Below are 19,942 nucleotides of genomic sequence, written 5' to 3'. Positions count from 1 at the left end.
GACTCTCAAGAGTCTTCTCCAGCACCACAGTTCAAGAGCATCAATTCTTCGATGCTCAGCTGTCTTTAGCTCTTAGCAAAACTCTGAATAAATTCTCCAAGACCCCCATGAGCAGAAGCACCTTTTCATGAGTCCTTCCAAAACTCCCATTCTCCAATATACTGGTCTGCCAGAAACAGTGGTATTGTGGGAAGAAGGAGTGTACAGTATAATATATTAAAAAAAAAAAAAACAACTTAGCAATTTAACCTTTGAGGGTACCATAACACCAGTAATTTTAAACTGTTTAAGGCTGCAGAATTCTTTGTTTGAACAGCTCAGAAGGTACAAAGTAAAGCATATGAAAGCAAGGCTGCTTTGTTCATAATTGAAACTACAGAGTGCTCGAACTTTGCTTTCTCATCTATAAGAGCCCTGAGACATGGGGCATCCCCGGGGTCCCCCAGGGTTTTGCAGGGCCCAGCTGGCAAACCAGCAGTCTGGACCAAGGGTTTAGAAGGATGAAGGTTGCACTCATCTTTACAGACTCCCACTAAGTCAGACAGCCTGAGCTAGTTAATAAAATCGCTCTGACAAGAAGATGCTTGTAGGAGTCTGGCTCTCAAAATGGTAGTTTTAAGCGGGATTCGGCAGCTCTGAATGCCATCTTGGCAGCTTTCTGGATCCGATGGTGAATCTCTGGGTCAGGGTTTCCTCTTGGATCTGAGGGAGAAGACATTTTCACAAGGAAAGAGGGACCAGCTCCCTGGTAGAAGGAAGTGCAGATAAGCCCAGAGAGGGAGGGATTCTGGCCTTTTGAAGTTACCCAGAGTTTCTTGTCATGTTTATAACCTTAACTCTCCTGTTGATAAGTGTTCAGTAGAGATAAAGCCACCAAACTTGACTTTGCCAAACGGGCAGTTGCTACCTTAAGCAAGCTTTGTTCACTGTAGCAAGAACCTTGATGGGAAGGACTGTTTTTGAACCATTTTTCCATTGCTTTTGAACCTTCCCCTGAGAGGCTGGCTTTGCCTTTGATCTGGGTTAAGGAATGCAGATCCTGATTTCTGTCCATTGAGGTCTGTTTAAGCCCAGACTTAAATTCTTTGATTTCCTTCATCTTCCCATCCTGACTTGGTCCCTGGCACTCCAAGGAAGACCACAAAAATAATAGGATTTTTCTAGCCTAGGCAAGGTGGGGTGAGTGGTATGTGCTAAGGGTAAATTGTATTCCTTAAGCATGAAAGGAGTTCCCATGGGCCTTGAGTAAGTGGCACAGCAAAAAACCTCTGTTTTTGTAGAGAAAGTGGATGTGAATTAGGAGGGAGAAATTCTGGGTGGACATGCTATAAAGATCATGAGAAATGGGAGAGGCTTTCAAGAAAGGGCTGCTCACTGTCCTTCCTGGGGAGTCTGAAGCATGTCAGCCTTGATGACTCCCCAAGCCCTCTTTCTCCCATTCATTCAACTTAATTCGGATATTCAGGCAGTGTTTGTGAAGCCCCTGGCCCGAGACAGTCCCTGTGCCAGTTGTCTGTTGCCAGCGCTGGTGCTCAGATCTCTTTGGAGTCAGGATGGAGGGCTTCCTGAAAGAAGTAACTTGACACCCCATCCTGAAGGAAGAGAAGTTAATCAGAGTGGAGACAGGGAGAGAGTGACAGACAGAGGGAACGGTGTGGCTGAAGCCCCAGCGATGAGAGAATGAAGGGTGCTTGAAGAGCAGAAAGAAGTTCGTTGCTGCCAGACAGAGAAGAGCGTGGCGGGAGAGAGGATGTCCCTGAGCAGAGGTGGGGCATGGCAGGAATGATGACGCAGGAGTTGGGGAGGAAATTGGACCTCGAGAGCCATGCTGTGCATTTGAGCCTAGGACAGTCTGGTTCTCCCCTGTCCTCTCCCTGAATATTCCTCCACCCCACCGTTGCATGGCATGGGGTTCAGCCAGGCTGTTAACAGGTAGAATCTTCTTTGAGGGACTGGAGCAAGAAATGGCTGTGGAACCCTCCTCTGGCTACCTGTGGTCCTTAGAAATGTAGTCACATGAAGTGCACGTGGTTCTCAAACATCTGTCCTTCCCCCACCTCCCACCTGGACCTGAATGATGACTCAATTTTTAGACTCGTCAGAAAGGCTTCAGCATAAGGGACTGAGCTTAACTTGGGGTTGGGGGTGACAGTGACGGGTGGTTAGTTTGTTGACAAGTCAAGCATTAAACTTGATTACCAGCTTTTAATCTGTGCATTTATAAATGTTTTAATTATACAAGGAATATATTCTTTGTACAGTGAATATATTCTTTGTACATAATGAATGAATTATACAATGAATATATTCTTTCTATGAAGGCTTTAATGAAAATAAGTGTTTGGTTTAAAAAAAAAAGAAAAAAGGTCCCTCTTCGCTTTCCCATGTTGTTCTGAACTTTTCCTGTATATTTAGATGGGAGCTTTGGATCCCTATTAATCTGCTATTTGCCCTTTTTGTTTCCTTAACTCAACAGTATATCCTAGAGATCTTTCCATATTGATACATACGGACCTGCTTCTGTGTTTGCAACTTGCAATATTAAAGAATGTTGATGAACTATCATTTGTTTGTGTCCCAGCTGATGAGCCTTTAGCCTGCTTCCAGTTCTTCTCTGTCTCAAACAGTGCTGTTGCGAACATCCAATATGTACTTTGCGAACAATAATAGAGGTGGAATTACCAGATCAAAAGTTACATTCGCTTTATCTTTTAATCATCTTTTTAGAAAGATAATCCAAAAAGATAATTTTCTGACTTTCTACAGCAAACATATGTAACTTTTTTAACTATGCCCACAAGTATTTGTAGTTAATCTTTGCCTCTTTTTAAGAAGAGATTACTGGAGTCTATGACAAAAAAAAAAAGATCTCTGTATGAAAATAGACAGTGTATTATGAGGTGGTTGAAATTGCCTTGGTTTACTTCATTGAGAAAGTATCTGCTCTTAAGTCTTTTAACATTGTAAGTTTACCTTGAGGATACATACTCGGGCACATGCACACAAGCATACACACATTTATTCACTTTTGTTCCTTCCTTTAATAATGGAAGTGACCCAGCGAGGTAATCCAGATCCCCACCATGGCCGTGGGCGTAAGCCCTCCTGTGACACTTTATGCTGTGATGATTTACCCTCAGGACTACACTCTGCATTCAGCATCCAGACCACACCATCATCTTTTCAATAAAACCACTGTCCTTGGAAATGTCAGAAGACTCTGAACTTAACATGTGGTGGGCAGGGAGGTGGGCTGGAGCGGGAAAGAGAGAAATGAGAAACAAGGGTCTTGGAGGCTGAAGCGGGTTGTCAAAGAGCAGCTCTGCTCCACTGCACCCCATACAAAAGCCAAGCGTTCGTAGCTGTTGCCAGGGCTGCATCCATGGCTGCCCATCGTGGGGGCTGACTCTTCTGTTCTAACCAACGCAATCCTGTGCACCAAGCGACTGCACATGATCCAAATGGCAGGCTGAGTGACCGTTTCCCTCTCTTTGCCTCTGCTCCCCAAACCTGGGGACTCCCCAATTGCAGAACTTCCTTCGTTGCCAAAACAACAAGACCAACTACAATTTGGTGTGCGAGACACTGCAGTTTCTGGACTGTATTTGTGGAAGCACCACCGGGGGTCTTGGTCTTCTGGGACTCTATATTAACGAAAAGAACGTGGCCCTCATCAACCAAACCCTGGAAAGTTTGACCGAATACTGTCAAGGACCTTGCCATGAGAATCAGGTAATCCCATTTTTCTTTGAGGAGGTGGGGGAAAAGAAAAAAAGGTGTACCATTTTGAAGCCTTGATGACATGGACTAGTTGAGAAGTCATATAGCGTCTGGCTGTAGACCTTGGGAGTCAGGAGAACCAGAGGCCTCTGTCCAGCAGCGAGGAAGGAGCCACTGGACTTTATTATGTTTCAGGATGTGACCTGATCCCAGGCATCAGCGGGAATCCTGGTCTAGGCACAACTTGATTTGGTTTGAATGGCCCAGCTCTTAACTTTGCTGGGATTACATGGTAAAGTTGGAGGTAAATGAGTAAGACCAGAAGACTGGGCTCTATTTCAGATATTAGCGAAGACACATAAAGGGACCACCTCACAGAAGGAGGTTTTAACTAGAAAGAAGAGCCTTCCTGGACATGAGACCATTTGAAAATAATATGAGGAAAACATACGATTGACGTTCAGAGACGAGAAAGACCCGTTAGCGTTTTTTAAAAATAATTTGTTTCCTTATTTACCTTTGGTTGTGCTGGGTCTTCACTGCTGCAAGGGCTTTCTCTGGGTGCTGCGAGGCAGGCTGCGCTCCAGGTGCAGTGGGCAGGCTTGTCATGGCGGTGGCCTCCCTTGGTGCGGAGCACAGGCCCTAGGTGTGCAGGCTTAGTAGTTGCAACTCCCAGGCTCTAGAGCGCAGGCTCAGCAGTTGTGGCACATGGGCCCAGTTGCCCTGCAGCATGTGGGATCTTCCTGGATCAGGGATTGAACCCATGTCTCCTGCATTGGCAGGTGGATTCTTTACCACTGAGCCACCAGGGAAGCCCAGGACCCACTGGTGCCTCTCAAGATGTATATTTTTGGAGTGGAACCCAGTAGAGTCATTGCTTATCCATGACATCATATAGATTCTGTGAGGTTTTGCACTGACGCTAGAATGAGTATGGTTTTTAACTCAAATTCTAGCTGTGTCCTAGTTGGAGGGGATAGGCCAGTGCTTAAAATAGCCCATGATAAACGCAGTGGCCAGGGCAGGTATGACATGCCGTGTTACTTGGGAACCAAGGCCAGAACCTTGGCTCAGAAGAGAAGCCTGGCTTACGAGAGGGACCACTCGCTGTATATTGAGAATCTGTCATAGTTGTCCATGACTTTGAGGCTGGCATTTGGTTAGATCCACCTTCCTTTCCAGGTTTCCTGATGAGACAGATGGTATAGTCTGAGTTAAAGTGAAAAGAAACAAACAAACAAAAAATTATAACAGGCTTGGGGGGAGAGGTTTTATCTGACATCTAAGTGAATTTCCTTATAACCTCAAGTTGGCTTTTCTGCCAAACTGAGGTCTGTGCAAAGGACCATACTGGTATGAATTCTGCTGCAAATGGGGATCTTACCTGGGGGAAGGTGATTAATTCTGATATTACGTGAATTAAAACTTGCTTTCCAAGCTCAAGCCTGAAGCAAAAGTGTGCGATATGAAAACCGAGTGATGTAGAGAGAATGGAACACACCTTTCAAGGGGAAACCGGTGCTCAGAACCCAGAATCAGTCACACACCATATTTTCCCTTAAGAACAAAAGCCCACTGCGCTGTTTGGATTAGATGCGGCCAATTTATCAGTTACAGCGCATGGGGACTTTCCTACTGTTTACTGTTAATTCTGAAACTAGAGATTTTCATCTGTCTTTTATTTTTACCACTTTCTCACGGAAAACTTGCTGCCCTCCCCTAGAGACATGACTGGGAGTGGCAAGCCTTGTGTTGAAATAGCAGTTCAGCCTGTTGGCCTTTGACGTCTGATGTATGACCAGCCTTATGCCAATGTCTGCGTGTGCCTCTTTTCTCAGAACTGCATAGCCACCCATGAGTCCAATGGCATCGACATCATCACAGCCCTGATCCTCAATGACATCAACCCTCTGGGAAAGAAGAGGATGGACCTTGTGTTAGAGCTGAAGGCAAGTAGGAATTGAAAGCAGAAAAACAGTAGCATTTGGAAACTCTGTTGTGTGTTGCCTGTGCACGTGACGAGGTCACTGCTGTGAAACTAAATCCTGAAGACAGTTGTTTTAAACTCAATGAATGATCCACATTGCAAGTTCTGAGTAAAACGCAGAACTTCGGTTTTTCCCTTCCAAATAAGGTCTTGGGAGAGGATATCAGTTTTTCCACTCACAGGTCACATGGAATGGGAACTCACACCCAAAACTAAGAAGCAAATTCAAATAGACTCCGAGAACAACCTGATTCTGAAAGATGAAGACAGAGAAACAGTGGAAACTCCATTCCCTCTGTGGTCTCTCATTTCCCCTCCCCCCATTGAGGAAAAGGGCCAGTTGAAGAATAGTACCACTAAAACTATCGAGGACCAAAAAAAAAATTGTATGTTAATAGTATCAGGGAACACCTTTTTCTGTTTCGTGATTTATTTAGCAGAAGGGAGGTTCATTGATGCTGGGTTAACATAAGGAAAGTTAAACTGGCCAGTATTGTGCCTCCTGGCATCTGATGAGTTTCTTTGCATCCTGTACAAACAGATGACTGATGTAGAAGCACCTTTGACATGCTCACTCCCTCTGATACCAAAATAGTTTTATGGGGTGAAAGCAGTTGCTTCAAGATGCTTAAGCCACTGGGTTTACAAGCCAGCTTGTTGAATATTTTAGAAGCTGATGGACTACTCCTGAGTTGATTTCTTGAATGTACAAGAAAATTAAAAATAAAGTAAAAAAAAAGAACAAAAAACCCTCACTCCTGTCTTAGGGGTTCCGAAGATTCCCTGAGTCCAAAGTTTTACTTTAAAGAATTGGACTTGCAACCCAGCCTGGTGTCTGCAGTGTGTTTTGAAATGTTAGCCTCCCTGAGCACATGTCCTTTTTATCTGTTCCCGTGTTGGGGCAGGTTGAGATCTGCCCTCCATCTCACCCCCGCATGGAGCACCGGGCACTTTGTCACTGTCATGGGAGAGCCTGGACCTACAAAAAGCCAGTCTGTATCTATGGCATCAGTGGTGCCAGAGGAAAGGTCGTTAGGGAAGGTGGTAACACAGAAGCCCACGGGAATCACCCAGCTATTTTTATTTTATTTTAATGTTTCTAACCGAGAGTCCATGCTAATAGATAGTTTGGGTCTATCATTTAAATGAATTTGTTTCTTTGGGCTATTTTTAACTCCTGTGACAAATCCTCTTGTCGAAGGATCACCTCATTCAGGCTCATATCCTTGGCTACCATTTATCAGGATATATAAGAGGAGAACATGAAATAAACTGAGACCTTCAGGTGCTCCTCATCAGCATTTCAGTGGCATTTTCAGCTAGTCCAGTAACCTGAAGGTTATTAGACATTTCTTCCCTGTGAAAAGCCATCTTTTGATGGCATAACAACCCTATAGAACTGCTGTGATCTGTGCTTGTGGAGGGAAAAAAAAAATACTGCCCCCTCTCACCAAAACAACAGCCTTCGAGTCCAATACATGAAGAAGCATGTGGATTATCATAGTCCTGGAGACCAAAAGCTGAGAGGTGCAGGGAGTGGTTATGTAAGAAACTTTGAACATAGTGGGAAATGATGGTTTAATATGCATACAGTGATCCCTTGGGTCCCTTTTGTTAACTGGCATTGGCTGTACTCTCATGATAATATTAGGGGCTATAAGAGCTGATAGTGCTATTTTAGGTCAGGGAAGTATAAGTATTAGTCACTCAGTCATGTTCGATTCTTTGTGATCCCATGGACCGTAGCCCATCAGGCACCTCTGTCCGTGGAATTCTCCAGGCAAGAATACTGGAGTGGGTTGCCGTTTCCTTCTCCCTTAGGTCAGGGAAAGGAAAAAAGTAAAGTCGCTCAGTCATGTCCAGGTCTCCGGCATTGTAGGCAGACGCTTTACCATCTGAGCCACCAGGAAGTCCTTTAGGGAAGGGAGGAATTACCTGAATTGTCAGCCTTCTCTAACCTGCAAGGCTGAATCACAGTGTTGATAACCAACCTCTGCCCCTGAAGGCATCTGGATCTGTGTCTCAGGGGCTTCCTGACCACTCTCATCGTCAGGGTCCCAGTGGATCCACCAAGCTCCCTTGTTTAACTGTCCCGTGTCCACTAGGAGTTGGACTGAGTGACTCTAAGGGTAAACTGCAGCGAAACAGATGGATGCCTCTTTGACCATCATCTGCTCCTGTGGACGTGTTTTTGGGGTCGTAAGTGGCACCTTCTCAGTCTGGTGCAGGTGGTTTTGGATATATCGGGTTGGCCAAAAAGTTTGTTCTATTTTGTCTGTACACTCTTATGGAAAACCCCTAACGAACTTTTGGGCCAACCCAACGCTGGACCCACGCCCTCCCATGGAGCGGAACATTTGTCAGGATGCAGCCCCTGATCCCCCATAGTTCAGGCCAGCCACCCCCTGGCAGTTCCTCCTCATTTCCTCCTCCCTTGTGTCTCCAATTAGAACAATGCGTCCAAGTTGCTCCTGGCCATCATGGAAAGCAGGCATGACAGTGAGAATGCCGAGAGGATCCTCTATAACATGAGGCCCAAGGAACTGGTGAGTCGGACGGCTAAGCCCCTGGCCATGGCGCTGAGCAGCATCAGAGCTTCGTGGGGGCCGGAGCAGAGTATCTACTTCCTTGAGCTTTCTTTATGATGCCCGCAATCAGAAGTACAAAGAGAACATTTGACTGGGGCCACTGACCAGGGCAGGGAGGTGACCCCTGTATGGAATAGGTGGCCTCTGCCTTCAGCACAGCCCCCAGGGAAAGCCTCCCCAGGCTGTTTTCCTCAGGGAAGGCGGCACCAGGAGGGGTGTGGGAGCCTGGAGTTCACATCCACAGCTCTGCCCTTTTCTGGGACACCTTGGTGACTCTCTGAGCTCCACTTCCCTGAAAGGAAGAGGATGGTATCAGCTAGTCCAGACAGTTGCTAGGGAGACTAAGCAGATGATTCCTGCAGAGCCCTGTGCGCAGTGCCCGTGCGTGGTAAACTCTTCCGGAACGCGCTCATTCATGGCTGCTCTTTGCTGTGGCTTTGTCCAGGGATCAAGAATTCACATCCCTTCTTGGTATCGAGAATCTGGGCAACAGAATAGTGGGTTGTTTTTTTTTTTCCTGGTGTGGGGGGGCAGGAGGGCGGTGCTGATATTTTGGGTCTTTTAAAAAAGAAAACACACTTCTTTATTTTGGGGGGTGATGTTAACAGCTGGCTGTGACTTCCAGGCCGGGAGTCAGGGCTGTAGACTGCGAGACAGCAACTGGCAGAGATGCTGAACCGAACTGAGGACGGACTTCTCTATTTAGACTTTTTCCCACGCAAATAAACTGTAACTGACAGACCTAAATGAGGGCACTAAAACTGTCCTGCCGCCCGGTGACCCAGTGTGTGCTTGGGGCCGGCTGAAGTCCCTTTATGTGTCCCTTTAAATAAAGTTCACAGCGAGCCCAGCACTTTGATCTCTGAGGCCAGGAGTGAGTTCTCAGCCTGAGACGGAAGTCCTCTCCCAGTTTACGTAAGGGCTTATGTAACTGGGGCTGGGGGGTTGGGGAGACTGGGATCTGTCACTCCTGACTGGGCACGGATGACTGAGCAGGGACCCCACTGCAGTTCCCATCAGTCAAGAACACACCCCATCCTGGATGAGGGACATGGCAGCCCCCTGGGTACCACCAGCTTCCAGGTTGCCCCCTTGTGGCTGAACAGCTTCATTCCTGAATTGCAGGGCGGAGTCAAAGGCTTCCTGGAACAAACGCGGTTCTGAGGAGTGCAGCAGAGATACCCTAATGTCGGGAGCATGTGTGCACATGTGTGTGTGCTCACATACGTGTTGTGCGTTCAGGCTCCCACGTCCTGTGCGACACGTTGTCTGTTCAGTGTGTTTTTAAAGAACTGACAGGAAGACAGTCTCGGAGAGTGAGGGTGTTGTCTCTACAGTTTTTTCCAGGGCCTGACCTGGTGTCAGCGCAGCAATGTGTGGCCCTCTGCGTGCTTGGTCTCGGACACAGAAGTAATTCACAGTATTGTCCTCACGGTGATGCAGGAGGCGGAAATGCCTCTGAGTCATTAGAGAAAGTGATCAATTTTTAGTGCGAATTAAGTGTTGAAGGCGTTGTGTTCTTTTTCTCTGAATGATTGATTCTTGATAGGTTCCTCTGATAAACGTTGACTGGGCCCTGTTTTGTCCAGGGCATTGTGCTGGGTTCCTGGGAGGAACTGAGAAAGGGGCAGAACCAACCCTACCCCCTCACAGGAAGCTGAGGCCAGCAGATGGGAGCAGGAAGGCCAGCACCCAGATGCCCTGGGAAGCATGCTCTGGGCGTGAGAAGATCAAGGTTAAAGCTCAGCTTGCTCGTGTGAATTTTGTCACGCCCCTTTGCCTCTCTGAGTCTGCTTCCCCATCCATAATCAAGGGGAATCTTTGACACCTCATAAAGCGTTGATGAGCCTTCATGTTTCTGAAAGAATAGTGCTCGGGCATAGAAAGTGCTGGTAGATGTCATCTGTTAAAGATCTTTTCTTCATGTGGTGTAGGCTGCGAGGGACAGGGAAATATCTGAAGCCAGAAAACAGTTTCATCAGCTATTCCTAAAGGCGAATGGTTTTCTTTTCTGCTTTTCCTGAAATGGCAAAGGTATGGGATGGGGAGAGATGACAGGAGGAGATGAAGAGATAGGGCAGGACTGGCTTGTACCCTTCATTTGTATCATGTTATTGTTCGGGTGCATTTTTTTTTTAGCCACCGTCCCGTTCTAAAGTAGAAGGTCATAACAGGGAACTCTGTTCAATGTTGTGGGGCAGCCTGGAAAGGAAGGGAGTTTGGGAGAGGATGGATACATGTATATATATGGCTGAATCCCTTCTCTGTCCACCTGAAACTATCACAACATTGTTTATTAACTATGAAAAAAAAGTGAAAGTCGCTCAGTCGTGTCCGACTCTTTGCGACCCCATGGACTATACAGTCCATGGAATTTTCCGGGCCAGAATACTGGGGTGGGTAGCCTTTCCCTTCTCCAGAGGATCTTCCCAACCCAGGGATCCAATCCAGGTCTTCCACATTGCAGGTGGATTCTTTACCAGTTGAGCCACAAGGGAAACCCAAGAATACTGGAGTGGGTAGCCTATCCCTTCTCCAGTGGATCTTCCCGACCCAGGAATCGAACTGGGGTCTTCTGCACTACTGCAGGAGGATTCTTTACCAACTGAGCTATCAGAGAAGCCCGTTTATTGGCTATGCCCCAATATAAAATTAAAAGTTAGGAGAAAAAAAAGGTAGACAGTCATAGATCAGCCACAGGGTGTTGGTTTAGGGAGAATGAATGGGTTTCCCTCTCCTGTCAGTGGAGGCTGGTTGGCAGTGGCTGCCTGTGATTGTCTTAAGAAGGATTCTGAGGCTGTGTCCACACCTGGAGGAAAAGTGTACTGAGCCTGGTGGGCAGTGTCTGTCCCTGGAGGGGAGACTCCATGCGTGTGCTGTCACTGTCCGTTCTGTATGGGTCTTCCTGAGACAGGGGCTCTGTGCCATGGCCCTTCTTGCAGGTGGAAGTGATCAAGAAAGCCTACATGCAAGGTGAAGTGGAGTTCGAGGATGGTGAGAATGGTGAGGACGGAGCCGCCTCCCCCAGAAACGTGGGGCACAACATCTACATCCTAGCTCATCAGGTGCGACCCTTCCCCAGCCCCCCTGCCCAACAGTCAGTGCCAGCATTCCATGCATGCGCCCTTAAACTTGCTTTTCCTGTAAGGATTCAGCCTGAGGTTGTTTGGGCATGTGGTAACGTGGCTCACGGGTACCGCCAGCCACCTGACCCCGAGTGCGAGGTCCAGGCTGCTTCCAGTGTTCCATTCTCGCAGGGTCATGTCCTCGGAAACCCCCGCATTTCTTAAAAGCGTTCCCACTGAGCCGTGACACTTGGATAGTTTATGACTGTGTCTCCAGACACTTGAAAGGAGTCTTAGTCTTTTCATAAATATTGATGAGTCTGTCTTAACCGTCTCAAGAAAGAAACCTCAGCTGCCTGGCCTATCGCACTTGGAAATCTTTGGGAACTTGTCACTCTGCCTTGTCTTTGTTTGCCTTTCGGGGGATGGAGTAATACTTCCTACCCTGGCACCAGAATGCCCTGTTTCGTAACTCGCTTCCCAAGTGGCTGGGCTTCTGAAGACACTTCCTCTTTCTGGAGGTTGACGTGCTTGGAGCGGGCTGAGGTGTGTGGGCAGCCAGGAACTCGGCTGCAGGCTGGTGCTTCTGGTCCCCTCCACCTCTCTTAGGTGGAGGCGTTTGATAGAAAACAGTGATGGGATTGGGCTGGAGGTTGATAAGTCCTTGCTTCTTGTCTCCTCCATTCCTAGCATTTAATTTAGCCCTTGGGAGTTTGGGAAGGTTACATGCACACTGCTATGTTTAAAATGGATAACCAACAAGTACCTACTGTATAGTACTTGGAACTCTGCTCGGTGTTATGTGGCAGCCTGGATGGGTGGGGGATTTAGGGAAGAATGGATACATGTATATATATGGCTGAGTCCCTTCGCCATTCACCTGAAACTATCACAGTATTGTTAACTGGCTATAACCCAATGCAAAATAAAAAGTTGAAAGTTTAAAAAAAAATTATATGCCCAAATCAGCTTACTCAGTTTTAATGAGCAAGTACATATTGATAATGAAATGATTTAAGCTAAAAAAAAAATGGTAATGTAGCCCCTGTGAGGTTTCAGGGTGTTCCTTAAGGAGGCTCTGTAGGGTGGGATAGAAAACCCCACCTTCCTCCTGCCTGGCCAAGGAAACCAGGGCAAAGTGGGCCCTTGAGTGGACATGAGCTCTCCACGCTACTCTGCCAGGCTCCCAAAATAGCTACCGTGCAGAGCGAGCCTCAGTGGGGTACATGGGGCCCTGCTTTCGCCCTCCAGCTTGCTGCTTATTCCCATGCATCTTTTCTCCCCAGAGCTAGAAGGCAGCTGTGTGTTGCTGTTGCAAACAGAACTGACTCCCCTGTCTGCACTTGTGTTCTAGTTGGCTCGACATAACAAAGAGCTTCAGACCATGCTGAAACCCGGCGGCCAGGTGGATGGAGACGAAGCTCTGGAGTTTTATGCCAAGCACACGGCCCAGATAGAGGTAAAGGCCGGGTACACTTGGGACCCAGGCTCATGTCGAGGGCCTCCACAGTGGGTGCCCTGGGCTGGGGCTGGCGTGCGGTCACTGGTCTGAGTGGTAAACAGGTGGTGAGAAGCTACGGTGCACCAGGACCCGCACTCAATGCTCAAAGCCTGGGACAGCCAAGGTAGTGGGGGAGTAGACACCGAGCAAGGCCACACAAGGAGATGCGCTGTGAATTTGGAAAAGGGCGTGAGGACGACCAGAAGGTATCATGAGATGGTACCGCAGAAGGACCTGCTGGCGGCCTCTTCTGAAGAGTGTTACCCAGCGCAGACCTTCCAAAGGATGGGAATGAAGGGGCACAGCCAGGAGGCTAGAGTTTGGCAGGCCCCGAGGTGGGAGGTGAAGGTGAAGATGTGGGGCTTAGGGAGCGGGAGTGAGAAAACACTGGATCAGAGAGGAAAGAGACAGCCCCAGGTCCTGCAGGACCGCGTCTGGTGTTGGCTGGAGGAGTCTGGACTTTACCCTCAGAACTCCACCGAGGAGTAATACGACCAGATCTGCACTTGAAAACACATACACACACCCGCAAGAAAGAAATCATCTCCATTTTGCAGATGGGACAACACTGAGAAGGGACTCAGAGGTTGTGTCACTCAGCGAGAGGTCCAGTTCTCAGTGTCAGGGCTGACATTTTCATCCACGTCTGGCTGACCCAGAACCCATGGGTGTTTTTAATGTTCCTTGCGTTGTCTCCTGGGGGCTGAGAGGGCCCAGACCTGCACCCGCAGGATTCAGGCAGTAAGGGATGGTGTGTCCTGATCAGCTAATGAGGAGATGCACACATAAAGTATCAGTGTCAGAGCAAGGATTTTGAAAGACTAGCAGGCTCCTTTGGGCCATGTGAGACTTGCAGGATAGAGACATGTCAGAGGATAATCATACCCACGGTCTGGGGTCTCGCAGCTGTCCTCATAAAATGCGTCATTTCACCCATCTTTGACCATGACAGTGTGTATGAGCACGTCATCCCAATTGATTGTTCATGACCAGAAGTTTGTTCTCTGGAGCCCTTAGAAGACAAGCTTCAGGTATTTACAGTGTGGAATATCAGAGGGGAAGGAACCTTGGAAATGGTCTGGCTGAGCTCCTTGGTTCACCATCAAACTGACATTTGATCAGGTGCAGAGGTGTTAACAAGGTCCCCCACTCTGCTAGAGGGGGAGAAGGGCTGGGATGGGTTTTGATTCCCAGCTGTACATTGAGTGAAAGAGAGGCATGAATCGATCTTGAATAATGGAGAGAAATGGCCAGGCAGGGCGGCCTGAGCTCTTGAAATCCTGTTCCTGGGCAGCTGCTCATACCGTCCAGTCTCACAGGACACAGAGAGTGCTGTCATTCCCAGGCTTCCGCAGACCCGCATCCCAGCACTCCGGTCACACCATGCAGGTCGCCCTGAAATCTGAGCATCTGTTCTTGCCAGGAGACCACCTGTTCCTCCATTGTCTCGTCTCAGATCATGTTCCTTCCGTGTAAGGGGGCTGATCCAGAGCCCCCCTGATGATATAAAGCAGGAGGGCCGTGGGGGACTGCAGACTGTATCCACCCACTTTACCAACACCCGCCCCCCCAATCCCAGTTAACGAGGTTGGCTTATGCACCAGACTTGGTAACATGATCTCCAGTTTGATTTGGAAACCACTGGTCTCCAGACGACATCTCCGAGGATTCAGGGAGGCCGGGCTGTGGGAACCTGCCTCCTTTCGGAGTTTCCCACTGCAGCTTGACCTGAGTCATCTCTCCTGCTGTGCTGGGAAAAAAATCACTGGGAGACTGGGAACCAGAACTTCTCAGAGAGGGTATGGCTCTGGGCCTCACCTGACTTGTCCAGCCCCTGGGGAGGAAGGACACAGGGAGGCCCTGCCCCTCTAGTACTACAGCCTGAACCCCTTTGAAATCTCTGGCCCCCTGGGACTACGACTCAACGCAATGTTGAAAAATTTGAACAGTCTCCCCCAGACAAACTCTCTGGGGACTAAACCTGTCTAGGAAGAGCATGGGGAATATCTGTGAAGCGTCCACCCCAGGAATCCGCAAAGCTAGGTAAAAGAACAATGAGTGTGATATCAATATGAAAAGAGTCTCGTTTTAGGCATCACACATGTTAGATGCTCAGAGGTCACTGCCTCTGTGAAAACCGAAGATCTCCTTTTTGAGTTCCTATCTAGGGAAGAGAACCCACCTTTGCAATCTGAGAAAGGCTCTTAGGTGAGATTGGTCCCATGACCTAGCACTGCATGGTACAGTGGGATCACCACTAGCTGTGTTTGGCTGTTTACATTAAAATTGAATAAAATTAAATACTAAGCTCCAGTCCTCAGTTGTGGCAGCCACATGTGCTGGTCCTCAGCGCCCGTATGTGAGTAGGGACTCTGCTTTCAAGGGGCAGACACACAGTTGTGGCATCGTTTCATCATTCCCGTTTTCCTCATTCCAGAAAGTTCTGTTGGACATCTGCAGCCCCAAGCCTCCTATGAATCTGTACACAGAACACACTTTAAATTGTTCCAGATTAAACTTCATCACAGTACAATTCATGGGTCTGAGGTTAGAAAAATATTTTGACTTTCCAAAACGGTTTTATGCATAAATCTAAGAGATACAACCTAGTCCGGGAGTTATAGAATCCAAGAAGACTCCGGGTCAGGTCTGTGTTATGCTTGATCTTTAATTCTGAGACGGGACTTCCTGGTGGTCCAGTGGTTAAGAGTCCAGTCTTCCGATGCAGGGGGCGTGGTTTCAATCCCTGGTCAAGGAACTGAGATCCCACATGCCATGTGGTATGGATAAAAAAGAAAAAAGAAAAAAATCTAGGCTGAATACTGAGCCTGTGCCTGTGCCAAGTGCTCAGGAAAGGCTTTTTGATAATTTTAACCTCCGTTTTTTCACCCTAGATTGTCAGATTAGACCGAACCATGGAGCAGATTGTCTTCCCCGTGCCCAGTATATGTGAATTCCTAACCAAAGAGTCAAAACTACGGATATACTACACCACAGAGAGGGACGAGCAGGGCAGCAAGATCAACGACTTCTTCCTGCGGTCCGAGGACCTCTTCAATGAGATGAACTGGCAGAAGAAGCTCAGAGGTGGGTCAGCGCCTCCAGGTGCTGTGGAATTGTGTGGTTCTGCAGGTCTTGCACACTGGGGTTCGATGGTGAGTGCGTGGACCTCCTTGTAGGAGCAGAGCTGGTGGGGCTCAGGATTCTGTCCCCCTCTCAACACCAGGACTACCCAGGCACCCTGGAAGCTAGTAAGTGGGCTCCAGCCTCTGAGAGGTGCTAAAAAGGCCTCCTTCCAGCTGCCTTTGACCTGATTTGACTGGAGAGCTCCCAGAAGGACTTAAAATGCTCCTATTTTGATAGAGAAAATTAAAGGGATGGAGAACAGACAGGCCTGCTGCCCACAGGATGACACATTTGAGCAGGAGGTTGAGCCTACCTGAGAGCTCGTTGACCAGCCCACGTGCTCGGAAGACACAGGTCTTCCCCCTTTTATAGGGCAGTTCGGATTGTACACCCTAGCGTCATTTTATAGGCAGTGGAATCACTGGCCACAGAAGATGAGTCATTGCTCACCAGCGAGTCCCATTGCGGGGCCCAGCCAGGCTGGCTACATTTCTTCGTCTAAACAGGGCTGCCCTGGCCGGCTTCTCTGCGGCCAGTTTTCATTAGAGTTTTAGTGTGATCCTTCACTGCTGACAGTACGCTGGGCACCAGCTGTTGTGACCAGCTTAGAAAGGATGCTGCTTCATTCCTGTCATTAGTCAGGAGCTAGGGTTTGTATTTGAAACCCTGGATTCCAGCTGCCCCTGTGATCACTCCAGCTCCTGCTGAGGGGCAGGGCTGCGGGAGGGGACACGGGGCTGGAGGTCAGGTTCTGGGTGCTCTCCTCGTCCTCCCTCACTGGCCCGAGCCAGCACAGACCTGCCTCCTTTGCTGCCGCCCCTGCTCTGCTCCGCTCCACTCCCTGTCTCCCTGGAATCGGTTAGTGGCAGAAGGCGTTGTGCAAGCAGGCTGCCCGCCAGGCGCTGGTCTCACCCCACCCCTACTCCATTCTCTCTCATCTAAGGGACACCTCATTGACCAGCACTTTAAAGCACGGTCATATGTTTTGCTGAACCAACCCATTTGTCACCCAGCCCCACGCAAGGTGTCTAGCTTACCTTTAACAGAGCAGCATGCGTGTCCTCCATGGTGTGGACCTCATAAGGCTTCGTGGACAGGTGGCCCCACTATCAGTGTGTTCTTGTAGCCACCGTGGGCTCCATCCAAGCTCCTATGGCTCAAGCATCGTGAGTCGTGTTGAACATCCTCGCAGCACCATGCTCATGCAGTCATATAAGAAAGATACCCAAAAAAGGTTGACAGAGACCCTATGTGTATGCTTGTCTTCTCAGCTATGGTGTTCAATAGAAGGGAACTTCCTCTTATTTGTTGATTTTGCTCTTCACTGAAATAGTCCATGATTCCAATTTTAGGTGATGATCCCAAATTCATGGTTTGGTTCATCCAGACCTCCATGATAGTTATTGAAACGGTGGTTTTGGACTTCCCTGGTGGTGTGTTGGATAGGAATCTATCTGGCAATGCAGGGGACATGGGTGGATCCCTGGTCTGGGAAGATTCCACATGTGCGGAGCATCTACGCCCACGTGCCACAGCTACTGAGTCCACGCTCTAGAGCCTGCAGGCCGCAATTTCCGAGCCCACGTGCCACAAGTGCTGAAACGTGAGTGCCCAGAGCCTGTGACCTGCTGCTAAAACAGCCAGATACTGTTCAGTCGCAAGCTTCTGAAACCTGCAACAAGAGAAGCCACCACAAAGAGTAGCCCCCACTGGCCGCAAGTAGAGAAAGCCCACGTGCAGCAACGAAGACTCAGCACAACCATAAACACGTGAATTTTAAAAAATGATTTTACCCTTTCTAACTCTTCACGACCCCATGGACTGCAGCCCGCCAGGCTCCTCCATCCATGGGATTTTCCAGGCAAGAGTACTGGAGTGGGGTGCCATCGCCTTCTCCAAATATATAGGTCTACTAAGTGCAGGCAGACCCGTTAACCTGTGAGCCACAAGGGAAGCCCAATATATAGGTCTACTAAGTACTGATACTAAGACTGGTCAGATACACTCATTCTCTCTGAATTGTGTTATCCAATAGGTATAGAAAATAGGCTCTCCAGGGGGCTTAAGAATTGAAAGAAAGATTTTCACCTTTTATGATGAAGTGAGAGACCTTGTCATGCCTCTTTCTGAGATGTTGTCTTCAGCCTGGCAGAGTAGGAAGACCTCAGCTGCAAGAGATGGGATCTCTGAATTCATTCTCCTTCCATCACCCACTGGCTTTGTGACCTGGGCAGGTGACTGAACCTCTTCTAGGCCCTCCCCTATAAAGTGGGGAATTAAGACTGCCCAACGGATTGATTGGTCAAGAAATGGCCAGCTCATCATTCCAAGATTTCTATTGCTTTGTAGCTAATACCTTCTTTTATTTGGTCTGTCTTTGTTTCAAAAGCAGTTTTTGTTTCAGTGAAGCTTAAACACAGCTATAGTTGTCAACTGAGAGATTTTAATTGGCCTCATAGCTCTGCTGGTAAGAGAAAAATTGAAAGTAATAACTGAATTAAACATGATTTGCATATTTAGGAAGAGGAGAAATGTACTCATTAGAAATGCAATTAAAATGAAATACATTTTCCCCTCTAAGTAGCTTATTTCTCTTCTGATGTGTCTACAGAAAAGAGTTCTCTGGCTTGTCTATGAAGCTGCTTTACCTTTTCCTGAAAGTGTCTCTGGGAATCATCTATGCCTTGGAGAATCTGTAGCTGGGGCTCAGATACACAGGGAGGTGTGTCTGAGACACGTGTTGCTTCATCTTTTCTTCTGCAAGTATTAAGACACTTAGTTCCTATACTCTCTTGAAACCTTCCCTGCTTTACTCAAAAGACACACACACACACACACACACACACACACACACACACACTCTCTCTCTCTCTCTCTCTCTCTCTCTCTCTCTCTCTCTCTCGTGTGCATTCACATCCTCCATCCACTGTGCCTCTCTGATATCTTCTCCTGGCCCCAGGGATGAGAAAACTCTGGGCTAAGAAAGCTAGAAGGTAGTGAAAGGAAATTGAGGCAGAGCTGCAAAGGCCAGCACTTTGTTACTCGGTGTTACGTGGTGTCTTGCCGTTCAGGCACTCGGTCCTGTCTGACTCTTTGCCACCCCATGGACGGCAACGCACCAGGCTTCCCTGTCTTCCACCCTCATGGTTTTTACATTCACTGGAATAGAGTGGGAAATTCCATTGCTGTATATGCACATGGAGTCTGTGTCCTCAGCAAGCCCAGTTCCTTAAAAAGAAGACAAGCTAGGATAAGAGGGTTAGCAGGAGATGCCCTGGGTGCAGTTGCTTGGATCGCCTGCCCTTCTAGGATCATGGGACCCTGTCTTCTTGCACCTGGGTAGATTCCCAGTTGACTTGAAGGGTCGAATATTTGTTCATATTCAGAGTGACACCACAATTAAAGTACGGTGTTAGCCTTGTAAAAGTCAGACTTGTGAAAACTATATGCCAGAGTTGAGGAGCATTTATTACAGTCATGTTAAAGCATCAAACAGTGGCTATTCTTAGACTTGGTTCAGGTTGAGAGCTCCCCCTAAAGAGAATCCTGGCTTAACCCTCACTGATCTCTGCCGTTTCCTGCCTTTTTGTCTTTTCACTTCTTATTAGTCTGTTACCCATACACTGATGGGGAGAGGATGTTATAAATTCCCGTGTTCCCATCAGTCAGCCCTTGGCCATCCTTGCCATTGTTTCTTCTGTGCTGTTCAGAGTTTTCATATTCAGATCAGGAATGGGCTTCAGTCCCAGAAAAAACACCAACAGTTATTGTCTCCAGAGCAAGTGGTTTCTCATCTTAAATTTGCTTCAGCAATTATTAATAGCTTATAAAATAAAACAAACTCCGGGAAATGGGGTTGACTGATTACTGGTTGGCTCCTCTACTAAATGGTGACATGAGCCCCTTAACTCTGTCCTTGTCACTGAGCCCAAGGGTCTCTGAGCTGAGGGGATGA

General features: G+C 48.0%; 1 protein-coding gene across 3 annotated transcripts in view; it reads left to right on the top strand.

The window, feature by feature from the left end:
* Positions 1 to 19,942, top strand: part of ITPR1 (inositol 1,4,5-trisphosphate receptor type 1) — a 348,152-nt gene that overhangs the window by 272,036 nt on the left and 56,174 nt on the right. For all 3 annotated transcript variants that reach the window (XM_069561814.1, XM_069561813.1, XM_069561815.1), the window contains 6 exons: positions 3,532 to 3,732; positions 5,559 to 5,669; positions 8,158 to 8,253; positions 11,238 to 11,360; positions 12,715 to 12,819; positions 15,756 to 15,948. In XM_069561814.1, coding sequence (XP_069417915.1) covers positions 3,532 to 3,732; positions 5,559 to 5,669; positions 8,158 to 8,253; positions 11,238 to 11,360; positions 12,715 to 12,819; positions 15,756 to 15,948 — 829 coding nt within the window. The remainder of the gene's footprint in view (positions 1 to 3,531; positions 3,733 to 5,558; positions 5,670 to 8,157; positions 8,254 to 11,237; positions 11,361 to 12,714; positions 12,820 to 15,755; positions 15,949 to 19,942) is intronic.

Source organism: Ovis canadensis, chromosome 19, assembly GCF_042477335.2.
Source record: "Ovis canadensis isolate MfBH-ARS-UI-01 breed Bighorn chromosome 19, ARS-UI_OviCan_v2, whole genome shotgun sequence".
NCBI classification, from domain to species: Eukaryota; Metazoa; Chordata; class Mammalia; order Artiodactyla; family Bovidae; genus Ovis; species Ovis canadensis.
This window is presented reverse-complemented; position numbering and strand designations above follow the sequence as displayed.